The sequence below is a fragment of the Rosa chinensis genome, chromosome 5, assembly GCF_002994745.2.
Source record: "Rosa chinensis cultivar Old Blush chromosome 5, RchiOBHm-V2, whole genome shotgun sequence".
In the NCBI taxonomy this organism is placed as follows: Eukaryota; Viridiplantae; Streptophyta; class Magnoliopsida; order Rosales; family Rosaceae; genus Rosa; species Rosa chinensis.
In genome coordinates this window covers 61,361,212-61,380,206 of record NC_037092.1, presented here as the reverse complement: position 1 = coordinate 61,380,206, position 18,995 = coordinate 61,361,212, and the positions used below count along the sequence as shown (strand labels likewise).

At 36.4% G+C, this 18,995-nt stretch overlaps 2 protein-coding genes across 3 annotated transcripts; one reads left to right on the top strand and one right to left on the bottom strand.

The window, feature by feature from the left end:
* The first annotated feature begins 7,831 nt into the window (after positions 1 to 7,831).
* Positions 7,832 to 11,242, top strand: LOC112168186 (alpha-L-fucosidase 1). The gene is made up of 3 exons (XM_024305302.2): positions 7,832 to 8,521; positions 9,786 to 10,022; positions 10,302 to 11,242. The coding sequence occupies exons 1-3, from the start codon at positions 7,932 to 7,934 to the stop codon at positions 11,065 to 11,067; spliced, it is 1,593 nt and encodes a 530-aa protein (XP_024161070.1). The 5' UTR covers positions 7,832 to 7,931; the 3' UTR covers positions 11,068 to 11,242.
* Positions 11,243 to 12,569: 1,327 nt separating this feature from the next.
* Positions 12,570 to 18,534, bottom strand: LOC112165676 (protein-lysine methyltransferase METTL21D). Of its 2 annotated transcripts, XM_024302277.2 has the most exons (10): positions 18,388 to 18,534; positions 18,065 to 18,156; positions 17,774 to 17,840; positions 17,335 to 17,400; positions 16,572 to 16,665; positions 16,319 to 16,435; positions 14,985 to 15,085; positions 13,631 to 13,705; positions 13,445 to 13,537; positions 12,570 to 13,147 (listed from the first exon to the last, which is right to left on the bottom strand). In XM_024302277.2, exons 2-10 carry the CDS (start codon positions 18,076 to 18,078, stop codon positions 12,785 to 12,787), a joined length of 990 nt encoding a protein of 329 aa, XP_024158045.1. In that variant the 5' UTR covers positions 18,079 to 18,156; positions 18,388 to 18,534; the 3' UTR covers positions 12,570 to 12,784. The 2 variants fall into 2 exon arrangements, with proteins under 2 accessions (XP_024158045.1, XP_040375579.1); XM_040519645.1 differs by lacking the exon at positions 18,065 to 18,156 and having other exon boundaries at positions 18,388 to 18,456.
* Between the last annotated feature and the right edge of the window lie 461 nt (positions 18,535 to 18,995).

The following is an 18,995-nucleotide window of genomic DNA, read 5'->3' as shown; positions in this document are numbered from 1 at the left end:
GGTTACAAGCGTAATTTAGCCCCCAAGCTTGAGTCCACGTCAGTAGTTAACGTCCAATTTGGACGGAACTTGAGAAATTGGATACGATTAACTGAAATTGAAAAGTTCAAGGGCGTTTCTGATTAAATTGAAACCACAGGGACTAACATGAAGTTACCCCCAAACCTTAGGGGGATAAACTGAATTTAATCCAATTAATTATAAGATTGGAGGCCTCCGAACAGTTGCACCAGTTGAAATACCCCAAGGCCGGCTCTGACTGCACTAATGTAGCAAATTGCACTCTTCAGAACATTAAAGTTAAGTGCCAAATTGGCAAAGTTCCAAACTAGCAGGGCTGCAATTGCAAGCCAACAAGTGAAAACTGTTAAAACTTAATACCACATTATCATTGTCTAGTACTTATTTCTGAACACCAAATTCGAAAGAATAAATCATGAAATAAACATATCTAGGCAGCAGGCTCCAAATGTCTAAGCTCCAGTCTCCAGAAGTGATTGTATGCTACTAGCCTGCTTTGATTCTCACTCTTTCATTATGTCAAAATCAATATTACAAGTGCAAATTTTCAAGATCAATAACACATTTTCAAAATCCAAAATCAATATCACATTATCACATATCCAAAATCCAAAAGGCAAAATTGCAAAAGTAGAGAAATATTGAAGTACTGAACAATTAAGTATTTGCTGCTGCTTTTGCTATCTTTGACACTTTTGAAGATTTAGTGGTACATGGCTGTTGAACCATTTGAACTGTATCACATTCTTCAAATGCATGTTATATATGCAAATAACTCCAAGAGCAATGGCCCTTTTTCTAGTGCTAAAATAAGGCTCACTTGCCACTATGCTCACTTGTATTGCCAAAACATCCTGCAGCAAGGTTAGGATACTTCATGCCACTCATCTTCCAGTAGCTCAATATCTTGAAATCTTCAGGCTCTATTTGCAAACCCTTTCAAAGTTTATGATCTTGTACCTTGGATCCAACACCATGGCAACCGATATAAGCTGATTCATGTCTTCTAAGCTCCCAAAGTACTTAGAAAACTTACCTCTCATCTTCACAGCCTTGTCAAACAATATTTTTTCGATCTGAACCAGTGTACATCTCAGGCCTATATCATGAAAAGCTTTCTGTGATGTGGGGTGGTTTGAGGCATTGATCCTATTGTCACATCATATAAGACTTTGAAAACCTAACAAAAACTACAGCATTGTCCCAATCCTCCTTAACAGGTGGCCCTACCATTTTCCTCATTTGTTTCTGCTTTCCTTGCACTTGCACCTCATCATCTTCCTCATCCACCTCATCATACTCATGAAAGTAGTTTAGGTACCTACTCTCATCATCTTCTACCATTCTATCAAATGCCTTTTTCAGTTCTAATGTAGTATTTAACATTAAATAGGTGGAGTTTCTTACACTCTAGCTTTTCCTTCTCTACACAGAGTTCAAAATTATTTAGCCTTGGTCTACTACTCATAACATATCTTACTGAGTTTCTGATTGCAACCAATGGTTTTTCTATCATTCTAAGCCCTAATCTCACTATTAGGTTTCGAATGTGGGCAAGGCACCAAACATGCAAGTACTTGCTTCCTGGAGTAGTAGGTTTCTCTAATATCTTCTTCCTAATGTAGTCAAGTGCAACTCTGTTTACACTTGCATTGTCAACAGAAATGGTCAAGTCTTTCTTCACTTCCCAATCAATCAAAAATGCCTCCAACAACTTCTATATGTTAATGACAGGTGCTTAGGAATCACAAACAAGTTTGGTATTCTTTTTCGCAATGTCCAACAGCAATCAATAAAATGGACAGTCAACACCATGTAATTAATATTTTGCACTGATGTCCATGTATCAGTGGTTGTAAGACCTCATCTCTTTCTTAATCTCTAGCATTTTTGCCTCATGCATTGACAAAAACAGTTTTACAATAACCTGCCTAGATGGTAAATCAAACCACCAACTGAACAAAAAAGCCTAAAATCATCCCTTTCAATAAAACTGAAAGGGAACTCATCCATAACTATCATCTTAGTAGCTGCTTCCCTGCAAGCTTCCTGAATCCATTTAACCATCTCTAACTCCTTAGGACCTTAGTATCACCAATACTTAAAACCTGTTGCCCACATTCTAAATCAACCCTCCCCCGGATATTTTGTGCATATATATATTCTACATGTCTCCTAAGAGTACTAGTTCCATTCCTATAACTATCACAATCAAGATTAGTACCAAAATAATTGCATTGAGCTCTGGTTTTAATACCAACCTAGATTGTATATCCATCAACTTGCTCTAATATAGGCTTGCCTATTTTCTTGAAGTGCTCCCACACCCATGATCTTCCAACCATTTTTGTCTTTGGAGCAGAATCCACTGACTTCACCTCTAAAGCTGGATGCTTTCTCTTTTCCTAGATCTTTTGCTTCTGGGACCTTTTTTTTTTTTTTGGAATTGTATGAACCTTCCAAGCATATGTTGTTGCTAAATTCTGAACAACAATTGCGGGGTATAAGTAATAGTATAGAGATTTAAGAAAGATTGTCGACCTTACGAGGATTGGATTCCTTTTACTAGCTAGGGTGTTAACCTAAGGAGAGCTAGAATTTGCAAATGTACAATCACAAACCTAAATTCACAAGGAAATCTAGGCTCATGGCGAGTATGTGCATTGTGGTGGTAGTGAAATTGTTTTGTTGGATAGAGTGGTGAACCATATTAAAATAAATGCTCAAATGTAAACTAAACTAGTAATATATATAATGGATGAAGTTAGGGGTTGGATTTTTTACCACTAACCTCTCTTGCAAGTATTGAAGTTCAAATACAAGTGATCCTATTCTAATTTCTCAATTACCCTCATTACATCTGGATAAGACTACAAAGGCTTAAACTCTTTTAATGTTATCAATTCCAACCGGATAAGTCTAGAATTAACTACCTAAGAACAAATCCTATTACTGGTTAAGTCTCAATTCATTGTTCCTAGATGCATAAAGTTTTGATTTTAGATAATCATGTAAGCAAACCTAGATCTAGGTGATTTTAACTCACAACCTTTACATGCACATAGAGGATGCTATCATGCTATCAATGCTCAAGGTTAACTACTCGCTAAATAGTTTTTCATGAGATGACAAACACAACACATCTAAAGTAGTTAAGTTTGATTGAATGCATTCACTTCTTGAATTAGCATATGAAGATGAAAATCACAAATAACATCAAATGTCAATTAAAACATCAATTCATACAAGTTTGGCTAGGGCTTTCAACCCTAGCCCCGACAAAGTAACTACTCACTCATAATCATACAAATTAGCATCAAATCTATAAAGTTCATCAAGGTAAATTAAAGAGTTGAGGAAATAATGAACTAGTTGAAGCTTGACAAATCAATGGGTAGTTTCTCCTTCAATGCTCCTTGAATCCTCCTGGATGGTGGAATGGATGGATGATAATCTTCTTGATGGTGAAATGGTGATAAAGATATGATGCTCCTCTGATCAACTTTGAGTGGTAGTGATGGAGTAATAGTGGTGGTGATGGAGGTTGAGTATGGATATTATAGGTTTGGATTTTGAGAGGTGGAGATGGAGGTTTTGTGGAGGAGATTGAGAGAGAAAGAATATGTAATGAGGTAGTGTAGGTGATGGTTTAAGAGTGTAATGAAGAGATGCTTATATAGAGAAGAGAGAGCTGTAAAATGATGAATGGAAGCAAAAGGAAGCAACTCAAGCATTGTAAAAAGTGTGGAAGTAGAGTATAAAAGTGGTAATAGATCCTAAAAATAAGGAAAAATGATACGGAAGAGATGAAGTAAAAAGAGAGAAGTAATGATGAGTTATTAAAGAGAGTAGAGTAGAAAAATAAGGCTAAGGGAGAAGAGAGAAGCAGCTAGTTCTCTTTATTGTGCATGGGAAGTATGAAAATAAAGAGTGTTGGAGTGGTTTTGGATCACCAAAGTCAAGGTGACAAGTATGGGAGAGAAAGTACATAGGGATGTTTATTATCCAAAGGATAATATGATGGATTAATCTTGTCATAATCTTGTAAGATTCTTCTAAGGACCTTCTTGATAATTTCAGCATCATAAACCTTCCAAAAATGCACAGCAAAACCGTCCAAAAAGGATTCTTAGCAAAGTTACCCTTATTTGATTAGGATTCATTTTCTGCTTCTGAAGCTTAACTCTTGGACTAGCTTTGACTTACTATTGCCATGTTTCTGGATGGTTCTCAACTCCAACATACTCTATGACATCATGTCTTCTATAATGATTAACAACCTTTGAGAAAAACTCCAAATAAGTTAGCGAAAAAGATCTCCCAAAATTCTTCGTGAAAAGTTGACAGTTTCTGCATTCTTGGGAAGCCTAATTTGAGCGTTAATTCCCACTGCCTTGATAAATTTTCTGACCTATAACATTATGTCTTTAAGGAATGCTAGCCCTTTCTGCAAGAGTTCACTTGGAAGGTTTCAAGAAAAGCTCTCCAAAACTGTTTTCGATAAGCTGATTCTAAACTGCAGTTTTCTGCTTTGCAGCAACTATTTTGCATAACGATTTCCATGGACTTCCCTTGTAATTTCTGGCCAAATAAGTGATCAAACTTAGTCCTTTGCATCAGTACTTCATGGTCCATGGCTTCATTGCTCCATTTAGACTCCTATTTTTTTATGATTGCTTCACGAAGTACTTGTGCCACCAAAATTGGTGGTGCAAGGAAAATTCACCGGAATTTCACTTTTTCTTCTTTTGTCAAGATTTTCTACAAAACATGGAATTAGATTAGTCAACACTAAATTAGACTTTTAAAACAAATAATTTTCATGTTTTAGGGCACAAATATATATGAATTATGATCCAACATTCATCTAGCTCGGTTTCAAAATTTCCCTTTCCAGATGTGCATAGCATGAATTGATTGAATGGTTTGAATAAGATGAAATTTGGATGGCTTTGGGATGAAATTTGTGTTTATAGGAATGAGCGAATTGATTTTAGGTGGAATCATATGAAATTTGGGTGGCTTAGGTTTTCTTTTTGAAAATTTGGGAAAAAACCAAAAAATAGATGAAGGCTCAAGAGAGATTGGGAAAATAAGTTTAGGGTTGCTGTCTTTCTTATTTTCAAATATTTAGGTTGCCTCGCAGCCAATAATATACTGCCACGTGTCTTTTCTTGAGTAAATCGGGCTGGTTCGGGTTAACCAAATGAACAAAAGGTCAAGCCCGGGATCAAATCTAGGCTTCAGTTTGGCTTTGGCATCGAACTGAATTTTTTTATATTTTTTATTATTATTATTTTTTCAGAGACCGAACTGATTGGGGCTTTTCAAGTGCTCTAATCTTACTTGGCTCGGCTTGATTGTGGACGAGCGCTTTGGTTAAGTTCATATTGACTCTATATTAACTTCTTAAATTAATATAAAAAATATTCAGGAAATAAGAAATTTTTTAAATAAATATAATTATGAAAAACCACATAAGTATTTAATAGTAACACTTGCATCTAATAAGCCAATAAGCCAACAGTCTTTTCAAATGATTAAATTTTTGAAAGTCTTCTTATATTCTTGGTTTATTTATTTGAAAAACAACACACAATTTATCAAAAAAAGATAAAATTGATATTGGTCATAAAATTGGAAACACTATCAACTATTTTCTTCAGTATTTTTTTTCTTTTCACAAAATCCTTAAAAATGAAGGAACTCTTCTATGAGCCTTTGTAGAAATACTATCCAGCGTATAATAATTACATGCTCGGTGTCTGAAATTAAGTATAATATTTTGCCTACAGAGCGAAGTGTTTTTGTTTAATATAGACTACTCAATTCTAAAAAGGTGTTAAACTAAGTAGTTTCTTATGTACTATTTTATGCTCAAGATAGAGAGAAGTATTAAAGTCTATGAATCTTTATGATATATATATATATATATATATATATATATATATATACAGATCCAATCCAGAGCGGAGCTCCGCTTTGAAATTAACGTGTGAAGTTCGAGTTTTCAGTCACTTTTCGATCGCATATCCACATCTCAACCGTTCAGTTTTTAGGTACTACTGTATAGATCATCTCTGCAAATTTTCAGCCAAATTGATGATCATTAAGGCATCTAACTCGTTTAAACCAATGGACGGACTGAATCTGTCAACCTGAACCGTACTAGCTTTAAGGCACTTATCAATGCCTTAACGATCATCATTTTGGTTGAAATTTTTCAGAAACGATCTATACACTAGTACCTAAAAACTGAACAGTCGAGATGTGGATATGCGACCGAAAAGTGACCGAAAACTCGAACTTCACACGTTAATTTTCAAAGCGGAGCTCCGCTCTGGATAGGATCTGTATATATATATATATATATATATATATATATATATATATATATATAAAATGATCAAGTGATAACGTCCTTAAACTCTTAAAGTGAGGATGTTTTTATTTTTAAGATGTTCTTTAATAATCACAACCACTCATTCTTTAGTTACTTACACATATGAATTCTACAAAAAAATAGTCAAATCGGAAAATGTTTAACTATTTGATTAGCACAATATTCATTTTAATTTTATCTAACGGACTACATTTGTTTACACAACAATTTTGAGTGACCAAATGATTATGGATTTAGTTGATTTTTTTTGTAGACACAATTTTTGCATAGGAATCTAAAGACTTAACAATTGAAATTATTGAATTATGTTATATACTAGTATAAATTGTAAAAATTCTCGAAAAATGTCCTCTCGACCCTCCCTACATGTATAAAAGCTGATTGATCTGAACTGTGAAGATGAATAGTTGATTTACACTGATTGATCGGAACTGTGAAGATGAATAATAGCTGATTTACAGTAGAGGTGGCAAAATGGCCGGCCCGGCCCATTTTAAGCGGGCCTAGTAGTGCTTCGTGCCGGGCTTGGGCCGGCCCATTTATTATCGTGCCGGGCTCGTGCCGGCCCATTTACTTAAATATTAAGCCTGGCCCGGCCCATGGCCCGAGCCCATATCGTAGCGGGCCGTGCTCGTGCCTACCCACTATAAAGCACGATTTTAAAATCTTAATTTGAACAAATAAAAATTAATTTTATTTAACTATTTAGAAAATTAAAATAAATTAAGTTCTACAACGTTTTTCTTAATCTTAGCTTTTTAAGATTAGATTTCTAATAATTTTTTATATTCCACTATAAGAAAAAAAGAAAAAAAAACTCAAAATATATTGTTTTTAGTATATTATTGTGAGATTAATCTTTATTAATATAATGAAGATTTAGTATCTATTATTATTTCCTTCATTCTATAGTTGTATTATTATGAGATTAGTCTTTATTAATAAACATATATTTAATATTTAGAAAAAATACTTATGTCAAAACAAGGATATAATGTTTTGTTTCATTATTTTGACAATATAACAGAAAGCATTGGTGGAATTGTCATGAGATTTTAAATAAAAATGTCTCATATTCAAATCTCATCATTGTAGTTTTTTAATATTTTTTTTTTTTAAATGAAATTTTGTGTTTGTAACGGGCCGGCCCACAATATGTCGTGCTCGGGCCGTGCCGGGCCGAGCCAATGGGCCAATATTTTTAGGCCCAGCCCGACCCGTTCTTCTAACGTGCTCGGGTCGTGCCGGGCCAATAACGGGCTTGGGCCGTGCCGGGCCGCTTTTAAGCGTGCTGGGCCCGTGCCGTGCTCGTGCTTAGTGGCCCGTTTGCCACCTCTAATTTACAGCCCCTCGAAACGACGTCACTCCATTTGCTTGGGTCCAAGAACGATGTAAACATCTGAACCCCTCTCCTTTGCTTTACTTAGGAGTCAATGTTCCCAACAGTCAAAAACCCAGAGAAGCAAAAAGCTCTGCACCTCCACCACTCCACTTCTCCACCCACATCATGAACCACACCCACACCCCAATCCCCATTTCCATTTCAAGATTCCACCTTTTACTCCTTCTCTCACTTTTACTCTCACTCTCTTCTTCTTCTTCTTCTTCCTCTGCTTCTTCATCCTCATTGCTCAAAAAGCCACCCCCTCTTCCAATTCTACCCCTCCCCTCAGCTCCCCAGCTCCAATGGCAACTCGGCCACATGGCCATGTTCCTCCACTTCGGACCCAACACCTTCACCGACTCCGAATGGGGCACCGGCCACGCTGACCCCTCCATCTTCAACCCCAAAAACCTCAACGCCACCCAGTGGGTCAAAGTCGCCAAAGACTCTGGCTTTTCGCGCGTGATCCTCACCGCCAAACACCACGATGGCTTCTGCTTGTGGCCCACCGAGTACACCAACTACTCGGTCAGCTCCAGCCCGTGGAGGAGCGGCGGCGGTGACGTGGTGGGTGAGCTCGCCGAGGCTGCTAGGGACGCCGGTATTGGATTGGGGCTTTACCTTTCGCCTTGGGATCGGCACGAGCCGTGTTATGGGAAGACTTTGGAGTACAATGAATTCTATATGGCCCAAATGACAGAGCTCCTCACAAGGTAATGTTTGGTTCAGTTTTGCAGCTTTCATGAATTGGGTTTTGTTCATTGATCAACTTGTGTTTAAATGTGATGGTCTTATATTGGAGAATAAGATCTGCATTGGGTACTTTGAATTGTTAGCATTCTAGTTCAGTTGGTTGAGTTGACTAGATTCTACTTACAAGTGAGTTGTACCACTTTCTTATAATGTGGATTCGGAATTGTACTTGGCATTCTTGTTTCTTGAAAATCGATGCTATGGGATTCAAATGGTGTTAGGATTTCATGTTCTGTATGGCCGCAATTTTGACTACATGTTATTGTTATGATTCTACTAGTTGTACACTGAGGTTTTGATATTTGTGTGTCTTGGTTCAACTTGGTGGTCACTGATTGTATACGAATACGTACGTTGTGATCTCTTCAGGTATCCTGCCATATGAGAGCAAGTAATACATATTGTCTTGGACCATCATAGAGACTGAGGAGGGAGGACTTTTTGAATCTTTCTTTTTAATTTTGGTTTGAAATGTATGTCAAGTTTTAAATTTTGCTTTGGACCACCAATCAGCTCGAAGCAAACCAGATTTACACATTTCCTGCTCTTCAGGGGGTACTGCTTCTATACAGACTCATTTCACTAACATTAAAGGAGCATTCTACATAAGTTTTCATGATTTCTAGTTTAGTCATAAGTTCCCAACCAAAATTTCAATTGGTTTGGTTTGCTGTATTTTTTCTTCTTCCTTCTTTTGCTGTGTATGTGTGTGTGGATTTTGTTTGGTTTTATTGATCGCTTCTCTGATCCTAATTAGTTTTCTCGAGTTCTGATTAACCTTTAATCGGTGAGTATTTTCTGCTATCAGTATTGAAGTCTCTCCAGTTTAGTTCTTTTGGTGGTTGAGTCTATTTTACTATAAGCAACTTATAGGTCCTTATAATGCCACTTGATATCTGTTTAGCGTCTTTCTTCTTGAGAACAATCTTTTGGATGTCAAAGTGTGTTCTGCTTAATTTAGTTATTGCACCTTGGTAATGGGCTTTAGAATTCCATGTTTTGTGTAACTATATCACTTATCTGCTCTCTTGAATCGAGTTCATTTCTCACATTATTGAAGAGAAGTTGGTGTTACTTTTGTTTCGATTAATTTTACAGTTTTTTTATTTCAATATGGCTATTTCTGCATTCTAGAGATTTGATATGACTTTTTGCTTTAATTTCGATGAATTTCATGGAGAGCTATACAAAGTAGTTGAATTTTTTATTTTTTAATTGGACCAGGTATGGAGATATCAAGGAAGTATGGTTGGATGGTGCAAAAGGGGAAGGGGAGAAGGATATGGATTATTTCTTTGATTCTTGGTTCAGTCTGATTCATCAACACCAGCCAGGCGCTGTCATTTTCTCTGATGCTGGTCCCGACACCAGGTGGGTTGGCGACGAAGCTGGTGTTGCTGGGTCTACTTGTTGGTCTCTTTTCAATAGGAGTTCTGCCAAGATTGGTGACACTGATTTCGAGTGAGTTTGCTTTTCAAACTTCCATTAGCTTTCCTGTTTTCTCAATCACTTATATGTCTCCATACTGTTTGTACACATACATTTATCTCCTTGTACACATACATTTATCTCATTGGCATCCTATATGCTTAAAGAGTGTAAATGAGTCACTGACGTGCACTAGCCAAAAACCAGGAGGACATGAAGGAATCTATAAGCATAGACTTATACCTATGCAATATATTTTCCTTCCAAGTGTTAAAGAAAGCTATGAACTAATATGATCTGCATATCTACCAGATATTCAAGAGGAGGTGACCCACTTGGTCATGATTGGGTACCAGCTGAGTGTGACGTCTCAATTCGTCCTGGTTGGTTTTGGCATCCATCAGAAGTTCCAAAATCTGCAAGGACTCTGCTTGAACTATACTACAAATCAGTTGGTAGGAACTGTCTCTTGTTACTAAATGTACCCCCAAACTCTTCTGGTCTCATATCAGCAGAAGACATTCAAGTGCTTAAAGAATTCAGTGAGCTCCGAAGATCTATATTCTCACAGAATCTAGCTATGGATGCCATTATTCGTGCGAGCAGTACACGAGGAAGCACCAATAATTCTTGGTTCAATGCCTATAATGTCATAGAAGAAGGTTTTCATTCCTATTGGGCACCTGATGAGAATAAGTCTATTTGGGTTTTATGCTTAGATCTTCAAGAACTAGTATCATTCAACATTCTTCAAGTTGAAGAGCCAATTCACATGGGACAGCGGGTTATTGAGTTCCATCTTGAGATCTTGAATGCAGGTGGCAAGTGGAATAAAGTAACTAATGGAACCACTGTGGGATATCGGAGGCTTTTGCAATTTCCAACAGTTAAGTCTCGAAACTTGAGGTTTGTTATTGACAAGTCCCGGGCAGACCCACTGATATCCTATCTGGGTATATATATGGATCCATTCTCCATTTTAAGCAACATATCTCATACAACCACACAGACAGGCATCAATAGCAGTCAAATAATTCACCATATTGAATTCAACCATTCTCAAATTGCTGTATTGTAGGTTGTTACAGGCTACATTCAATTGCATGTAAAGGTACTGTCATTAATCATTTTCATTGTTTTCCCGCGATCTTATTTTTTACTGAATGTAGATTCCAGTGTGGAAATACCGAAATACTGCTCTTGTGAATATTTGAAGAAATAGTTTACTCAACATTTACGAGATTGTGAAATTATGCATCCCGAGTTGATAATGTAGCCTATGGGATTCAATCCTCTAATTTACAGTACAGAAAATTTAGATAGTGTGCAAAATCATACTATATATTAAGACAGATCGCCACTGTTCATCAGTTTAGTAACAGTGTTGGCTGAGCAGAGCTGGTTATAAAAATTACTGTTTTTCCTGCTTTTTTTATATTTATTACGATGATGCCATTCGCCCTTTTTTTTTTTTTTGCCGCTCTAGTTTGAAGTCTTTCACTGTATTGGAAGCAAAGATGTGTCTTTCACTATATTGGAAGATTGGAAGCAAAGATGTACACCATAAGGGTCGTTTTTTTTAGAAGTACACCATAAGGGTCTTAGGTGTGGATGCTTGTCAGGTTGTGTAGAAGTGGGATAGGGGGGTTTTTTCCTTTCCTGCATTTGGCTTTTAGTTTTGCATTTTCTTTTTGAACTATAGTCATTTTGAATAATTGAGCATCAAGATGTAATATGAGGGATCTTCGAATCCCTCAAGCTTGATCTGGTACGGGCGTGTATGATTTTTCGATCACATGAATATATCTTCCTCTCCCCTCAAAACAAAAATAAATTAAAATAAAATTCAAGCTAATTGGGGGATCAATTTTTCATTAGTAACACCGTTTGTAAAATAATTCGTCACTAAACTAAAGAACTGGCTAATTTTGTACTCTTAAGATCAATGTTTTTGGGGAGGTTCTCGTCTAAACCACCCTTCCAAAATCATGTGACAGCCTCTGAATTGGATTCAGAATCCACCTCCAACCCTCCTTCACATCTTGATGTCTCATGCCGAAGTCAATCCGTGCCTCCAGCGTTCTACACTACCTCCAGCACTCCCACGAAGTAGTACAGTCATGGTCCAATCTCCAGCTCGTCACTGGAAGTCTAGAACAGGTCCAGCACTGAGCTCCGAAAACCAGAAGAAGGAAACCAAAGTCTCCCAATGCTTAGAGAGTCCAACGTGCAACACCGTCAGCACCACCTTCATTAAAATCCAGAGAGAGGAAATCCTCCAGATCAGAAATACCAAGCTACCACCAAGAAACCCTAAGGAAAACCTACATGAGGATTTTGTATGCTCTAAAGGGCGGGTTATTTCTGTCGACCCCATATGTGTGTGCTGTTTGATACTGCTTGCTGAATTACAAAATTGAATTGAATAAAAAAAAAGATGAAAAAAGATCCCAACATATAGCAAGATGGTTAAATTCTTGTCGCTATGACGAATGGCAAAACTGATGGTTCTTTTATTTTCTTTCCTTCCTTTCTTTCTTTCTTTCTTTTAAAATAGAGTTCATCGTTCAAAACTTCAAATACTTGTAAGATGCTCTTTTACTTTTATAGGCATGTGGAGCCATTCTTCCACCAATATCTATTACAAAGCTGAAAACGCTGCCACTGTATCCCAACTAATTAACACACTGATCATTAAAGTAAAAACTAGATAAGCATTTCAGACCCAACCAGGTAAGCAAGTAAGCAACATGACAGTGGAAATTAATTAAATCACAAAGAGAAAAACTAAGGAATTATGTGATTTTGACATCGTGCAGAAGACGTGCAGCCATCGAGCCATATCGTCTAGCTTCCCAATCAGTAAGTTTACCATTCTGAGGTATTGTAACTGGCTCACAATCTTCTTCGACACTTCCTAAAAGAGAGCTATTTTCTCCTTTTTCTTTACTGCATCCCACTTGGACAGCATTTTGATAAATCACCTTAACTGGATTTCCATCAACTTTCTCATCAATTACCTTGGCTTTATTGTCTGCTGTCTCCACTTCATCAACTTCTTGATCTATCTGCTCAACTGTTTTTTCCGCATACCCTGACGGCGGCTTTGATCTCATAATGAAAAGTTGAATACTTGGGTGTTGGTAGGTACTATCCATCTGCAGTAGTCGGGAAAAGGAAAATGTTGACGTCAGTAAAACTAAACAAACAGTAAGCTAGAAAATCATCAATTTGGTACACAGTGCATCATCAATGACGCATGATCCTGCAATAGTTAGCCCCTTCAAACATCAGCCATTTAATCCCTAGACTTAATAGGCAATCAACAGTCCATATCTATTCTTATTATATAGACTGCATATTATAGGTACCTGGAATTTCACTTGCAAACCACATGCAGAAAATATGAATACTGTATGGATTTAATGCATTGCATCTGAAAAACTAAACTGTACCTTAGAATTTGGAACAAGTTTCACCTCGAAGTGTCTTTTCCACATTTCAACCATTTGCTCATGGACACTTGTAGAACGAATCTCATAGCCCAGCTTCCAAAAATTGAAACCAGCCATGTATCAATAACTTTTGAGAAAAAAAAATCATAAAAATATAAAATAAAGAACCTGTGAAGCTATGCATACCAAAATTGCAGTTTTAGGCCCTGACAATGCAAATATTGTCTGCAACAGTGGCTCCAAGAGATCTTCTTTGTAAACCTTCAATCGAAGGAAGTTAAATGGATCAGATCAGCTGAACACAAACTAAGTTACTAACTGTACTGTTAAAAAGATTATAACATCATACACGTGCACTTAAAGGAACTGTATCTGAGATTGAGACCAACTTAATATTCACTATAAATATTGTAACTAACCAAAAGGATCTATAGATAGCAGGAAAGAAGCCTTCGTTGAACAGTAAAAAAAGCACGCACATCAATTGGATACGAGAAGCAGTATCAGAGTGTGTCTCACATTTTAAATCACATTTTCAAAAGAAGACTTATTTGAACTCAAAACATAGAAGTTTGACCTGAATACATAAGCGTGGTGCTCTGCTTCCAACATACTTGAAAACTATGAAAGAAAAAAGATTCAGCTTTTCATTTTGGTGAGAATGACATGGTTTAAACTGTAGCCAATCAATTAACAGATCCTATTTAATATCTTTTTATACGTCCAGAGAGTTTCAACCTTACCCAGACATAATTCATAAGAATCCAATCAAAGGTTGGATGAAAAAAAAATGTATGATGTCACATATTACAAAATCAGCTGCTTTTTTATTTTATAGTAGTGCTCACCAATCCTTTTTTTTCTTTAATTTTTTACCAATGAACATATTTATTATTCAACGAAGATCAATAACAAAATTTTGAAGTCTCCAATTTTATAAATTGTTTATTGTTTGTTTGTTTCCTACCAGTTGATAGATTTATTAAAGCAAAGCCAAGATCAATATTGCAAAAATTTTAAGTATTCAATCTGTACTGTTCTTTATGTTGTTTTCCAAATATTCATTACCCACAGTAATGGCTTGACGGCAAACTGTTAAACCAAATCAAGATCTCAAAACTATCTATATCGTCACTTGCTAAAAGTGGAACCACTGACATGCAGGAATCTTGCAACACCTGAAATCTTATTCTGAATCTAGATGTGATCACAATTCAGAAAGGCCATACAAGAATGTCATGATATGGTCAATTATAGCTCAATATTGAAGCATCAATTTAGATAAGATCACTTATTTATCTGTGTGAAACCAAAGATCAACACTCTTTAGAGCGAACACCAAAAAGGAACTCATTAATTCTGAAATGAGAATCGCAAGCACTTTATGTTATAGTCACAACTCACAAGCAGAATGCAGGTAAAAGAACATTGAAATTGGAAGAGGAAAAAAAAAAAACTTCACAAGAGTAGTGGTATAATTGTCAACATAGATCCAGAAACTACTTGATTTTTAAAATTAAGTTGAAGCTATTTAACTTACAACGTCAGTGCCAATGATGTAGTCAAATGGCGGATCAACGGCTCTTATATGATCCTCATTTCCCCAATTTAACTCTGCTACCTGGACCGAACCAAATGACTCTACAAAGAACATAACTTTTATGTGTTATGAGCAAAAAAAAAAAAAAAAACTACAAATAAAGATTCGATTAAACTGACAAATTGAATAAAAATGACTGTTTGGTTTAGTCATAATAATGTTTTCTTGTTAAGTTGAGTTACATAAATTTATAAAGTTGATGCAAAGTTTGCAAAATTTTAAGACTTCCTGTTTTGAACATCACCACACACACACACACACACAAAGTAGCATGCAAAGTGGCCTGACACTGCTTGTCTCATTTTTATTGTTAGTCTTCTTATTCACATCTTACTCAATCTTAACCTATGAATATGCACACACCTATGCAGTCTAACCCTGACCCACACACAGCGCACATTTATACTCAATTTTCATAAACAAACAAACATGGAGGCCAAGTACACACGCAGACACACCAGTTATAATATGGAAGTGAAGATAAAATTGTTCACACACAACCTTTATACTGTATTTTCAAAAGTGAACAAACATGGAGGTGTACACATACAACAGTTATAACATGGATGTGAAGATCATAGCTTTCACAGGCAGAGACAAACACACAAAAACCACGGACACAGACTCACACATACAGAAGTTATACTCTATTTTGAAAAGTCAACAAACATGGAGGTGGAGCAGAAAGCCGCACACCAGTTATAAAATGGAAATGAAGATCGTAGCATTCACATACACAGACAAACACAAAAATACCATACGTGCGCACATGCACACAAGCACAAACACCAGGTATACTCTATTTTCAAAAACAAACAAATGCGGAGGTGAAGATAATAGTTGGCAATGCATCTTGCGTCCGTTCAGACCCATCTCCATCCACCCCAGGCCCCTAGATCTAACGGCCAGTATCTCGGTAACTAAGAACAAAATCAATCCAGTTCAACCTCTTTTCCATCTGGTATCCATTTTTCCTATTGATTAAGGTCATTCTGGTACTTTGATTCATTGAAATCTCATTGAAAGAATCTCATTTTCATATTAGATACAAGTAGTACTACTACCACAAATCTAAGATGCTATTATTGCTTGGCTCCCAAATAACTTCCTTTATCAGACAGCTAAATAGTATACTACTTCCTCTATCAGCATCCAAGTCATAATAAAGCTAAGCCACACTAACATATGTACATCCATACATATTGGTTTGCCAGCTTATGTAAGCACTACATGCAGAAGGTATTGAACATTGTTTGAAAAGACTTGAGGCATACCAGAACCAGGATTCATCTGTGTAATCCTTGAAGTATTCCGTTCAACATTTCTCATTAGCAATGGCAAAACCTCAACTTGATCTGTCATAACCACATCACATCCCAGTAATGCCATGCCTGAATAATGAGATAACACTGTGAGTAGAACACCCGAGAAAACAACATATAATTGACCTATTTCAAAGTAGTAAAGTATGAGGGATAGCTTAACACCAATAAGAACTTAACAGGAAAAAGAAAAGAAAAAACTCACCAAACCCTGCTACTCCACAACCTGCTCCAAGTTCAATGACACGTTTCCCTTTAAGTTTTGACGGGGAGAACTTACCCCTTCTGGAATTCTTTTCCTGGAGAAAGTAAAATAGCACATTTAGTCTTACAAAGAAGAAATTTTAAAATAAATGTAAAGTAGGGTGGGAACTAAGAACAGATAATATGAACTGGAAGCATATCAAACCCAATGTCCAAACTGAAGGAGAGTCTAAAAGCTACAGCATGAAAATTTAAACCTAGTGCAGATGAAATATTTTCACCACCTTGAAAACAATTATCAAAGCTTTTTGAAGCACAGTCAACCCACTTGCGAGGACGAAGAGATTAAACCCTCTTCCATTTCAAAGAAGTAATGATTGTTACCTTTTGCCCCCAAACTAGTAACCTTAATAATTCCTAGGAAGCAAAATAGTGCTAAATATTTACTTGCAAAATATGTTTGTCATTGTTTTATATTACTATATGTCTGTTATTATGTACATCAACCTTGTAGAAAGAATAATAGATTATCTAATAACAACAACAATTCTGAGACTTTTGTGACCTAACTTGTAAAGACTTTATAGCTTTTATGTTCTAGTTATCACATTCAAAGTCATCAAAATATTGCACTCAACTGGACACATAAAGTGTCAACTCAAACCATAAACCTACACGAATCATACACCAGAAGAGCCTAGCAACATGTGGAAGCTAAAATTAGGGGAACTTTACAAGAGTCTATAGAGGGTTACAGTCATTACCAGAAACTTGGCGAATACCAGTGATGCATCCCAAACTGTAGTTCCTAGATGCTTTGAATTAGGATCCTGCGGAAGATGGTACGAACTTGCTACAGTCAGAGAAGAAATTATTACAATATTTAGGATTAAAGAAAAACTAAAATTGATAATGGGTAACTCATGCAACCGATATAATTTGCCTACTTAGCCTAGTAGGTATGCTGTAGTTTATTATTAGCCATGGTAATGAGATAAACAGGTAGAGGGTAGATTGGTAAACAGATCAAATGAATAAGTATTTTAGGTCCACTCTACCACCACTATATACTGGATCATACACATCTCTCTGCTTTGCAAATATTAGAAGAATCTACTTTATGAGCACTAACTTCGTCACTTCTGATTAAAATGTTTCCTAACGTAAATACTAATAACCCAAAAACAAGCAAATGATCAAAACCTGAATGAACTGCAAGTCATGCCCCAAAACTTCCAAATCCATTGTAAATGTGCTGGGCGAGTTCAACCTGCAACAGCACATACAAACAGTTTCAATAAAACAATCTTTATACAAAGGAAAGCTCTTCGCTCTCCCGATACATATACATTTGGAACATGGGAAAACAGCAATCATATCAAAGAGACCTTCCCAAGTAATTCATTCCTCAAAATGCATAACCAATTTTTCTTTGTTATGATAAACCCTTCATTTTGCAGAATCATATCAGAAAGTAGAGATTGCCCATAATACCTGTCGGGTTCCATTTGATTGACTATAACTTTCCTCAAGAGAACTGAAAATTCCGGAGCTGAACTCAACTGAATCCGCTAAATGTTATCACCCTTCAAAAAATTAAGAAAAGAAAAAGGTTGAGCTTCATGTGTAATATGACTGTGAATAGATGCTGTACTCAGGAAGCAAGAAACTTTAGTGTAGCAAAATTGAAAGTGATCGACTTTAAGTTGAAACTAGTTTGGTATTTCATAACCCAAAATGCATCAAAACTAACTGAAATAGAATTGGGGAGAGAAAACCAGAAACGAAGTCGGAAGAGATGAAAGGGAGGAGCTTACCTGAAACTGAAATGAGGGACCTTTCAGAGTTTGCAGTGTTCACTCTCTGCGGAACTCTACATATAATTGGAGTGACTGCAGGTTTATATGCTGAAGGCCATTAAAGGCTTTTCCACATTTCTTGTCTTGAACTTGAGAGAGAGAGTGAGTTATATTTAGCACCTTCTGAATATATAAAAAATTTCAAAATGCCCCATATCTTTGAACAAGTCTCAAATTCATCTCAAAATTGAAGATTTTTTTTTTTTGTGAGAATATCTCAAAATTGAAGAATAGGTACAACAATAATGTCATTTTAATACTTAGGGTTTTTTACTTCAACAGTGTCTGAACTCTTCGAGGACTTTTGAAATGATACCTGAACTTTCAAAGTTATCAATGTGATACCTGAACTCATTTTTTCGTATCAACGTCGTACCCGCGGTCGATTTCCGTCATAGAACCGTTAACTATGACCACGTGCCCAGCACGTGAGGCACAAAATAAGGGTAAAAATGACCTTTCCCACTTCCTTTAGTTCTTCACGGGGTTTTTTACTTCAACAGTGTCTGAACTCTTCGAGGACTTTTGAAATGATACCTGAACTTTCAAAGTTATCAATGTGATAC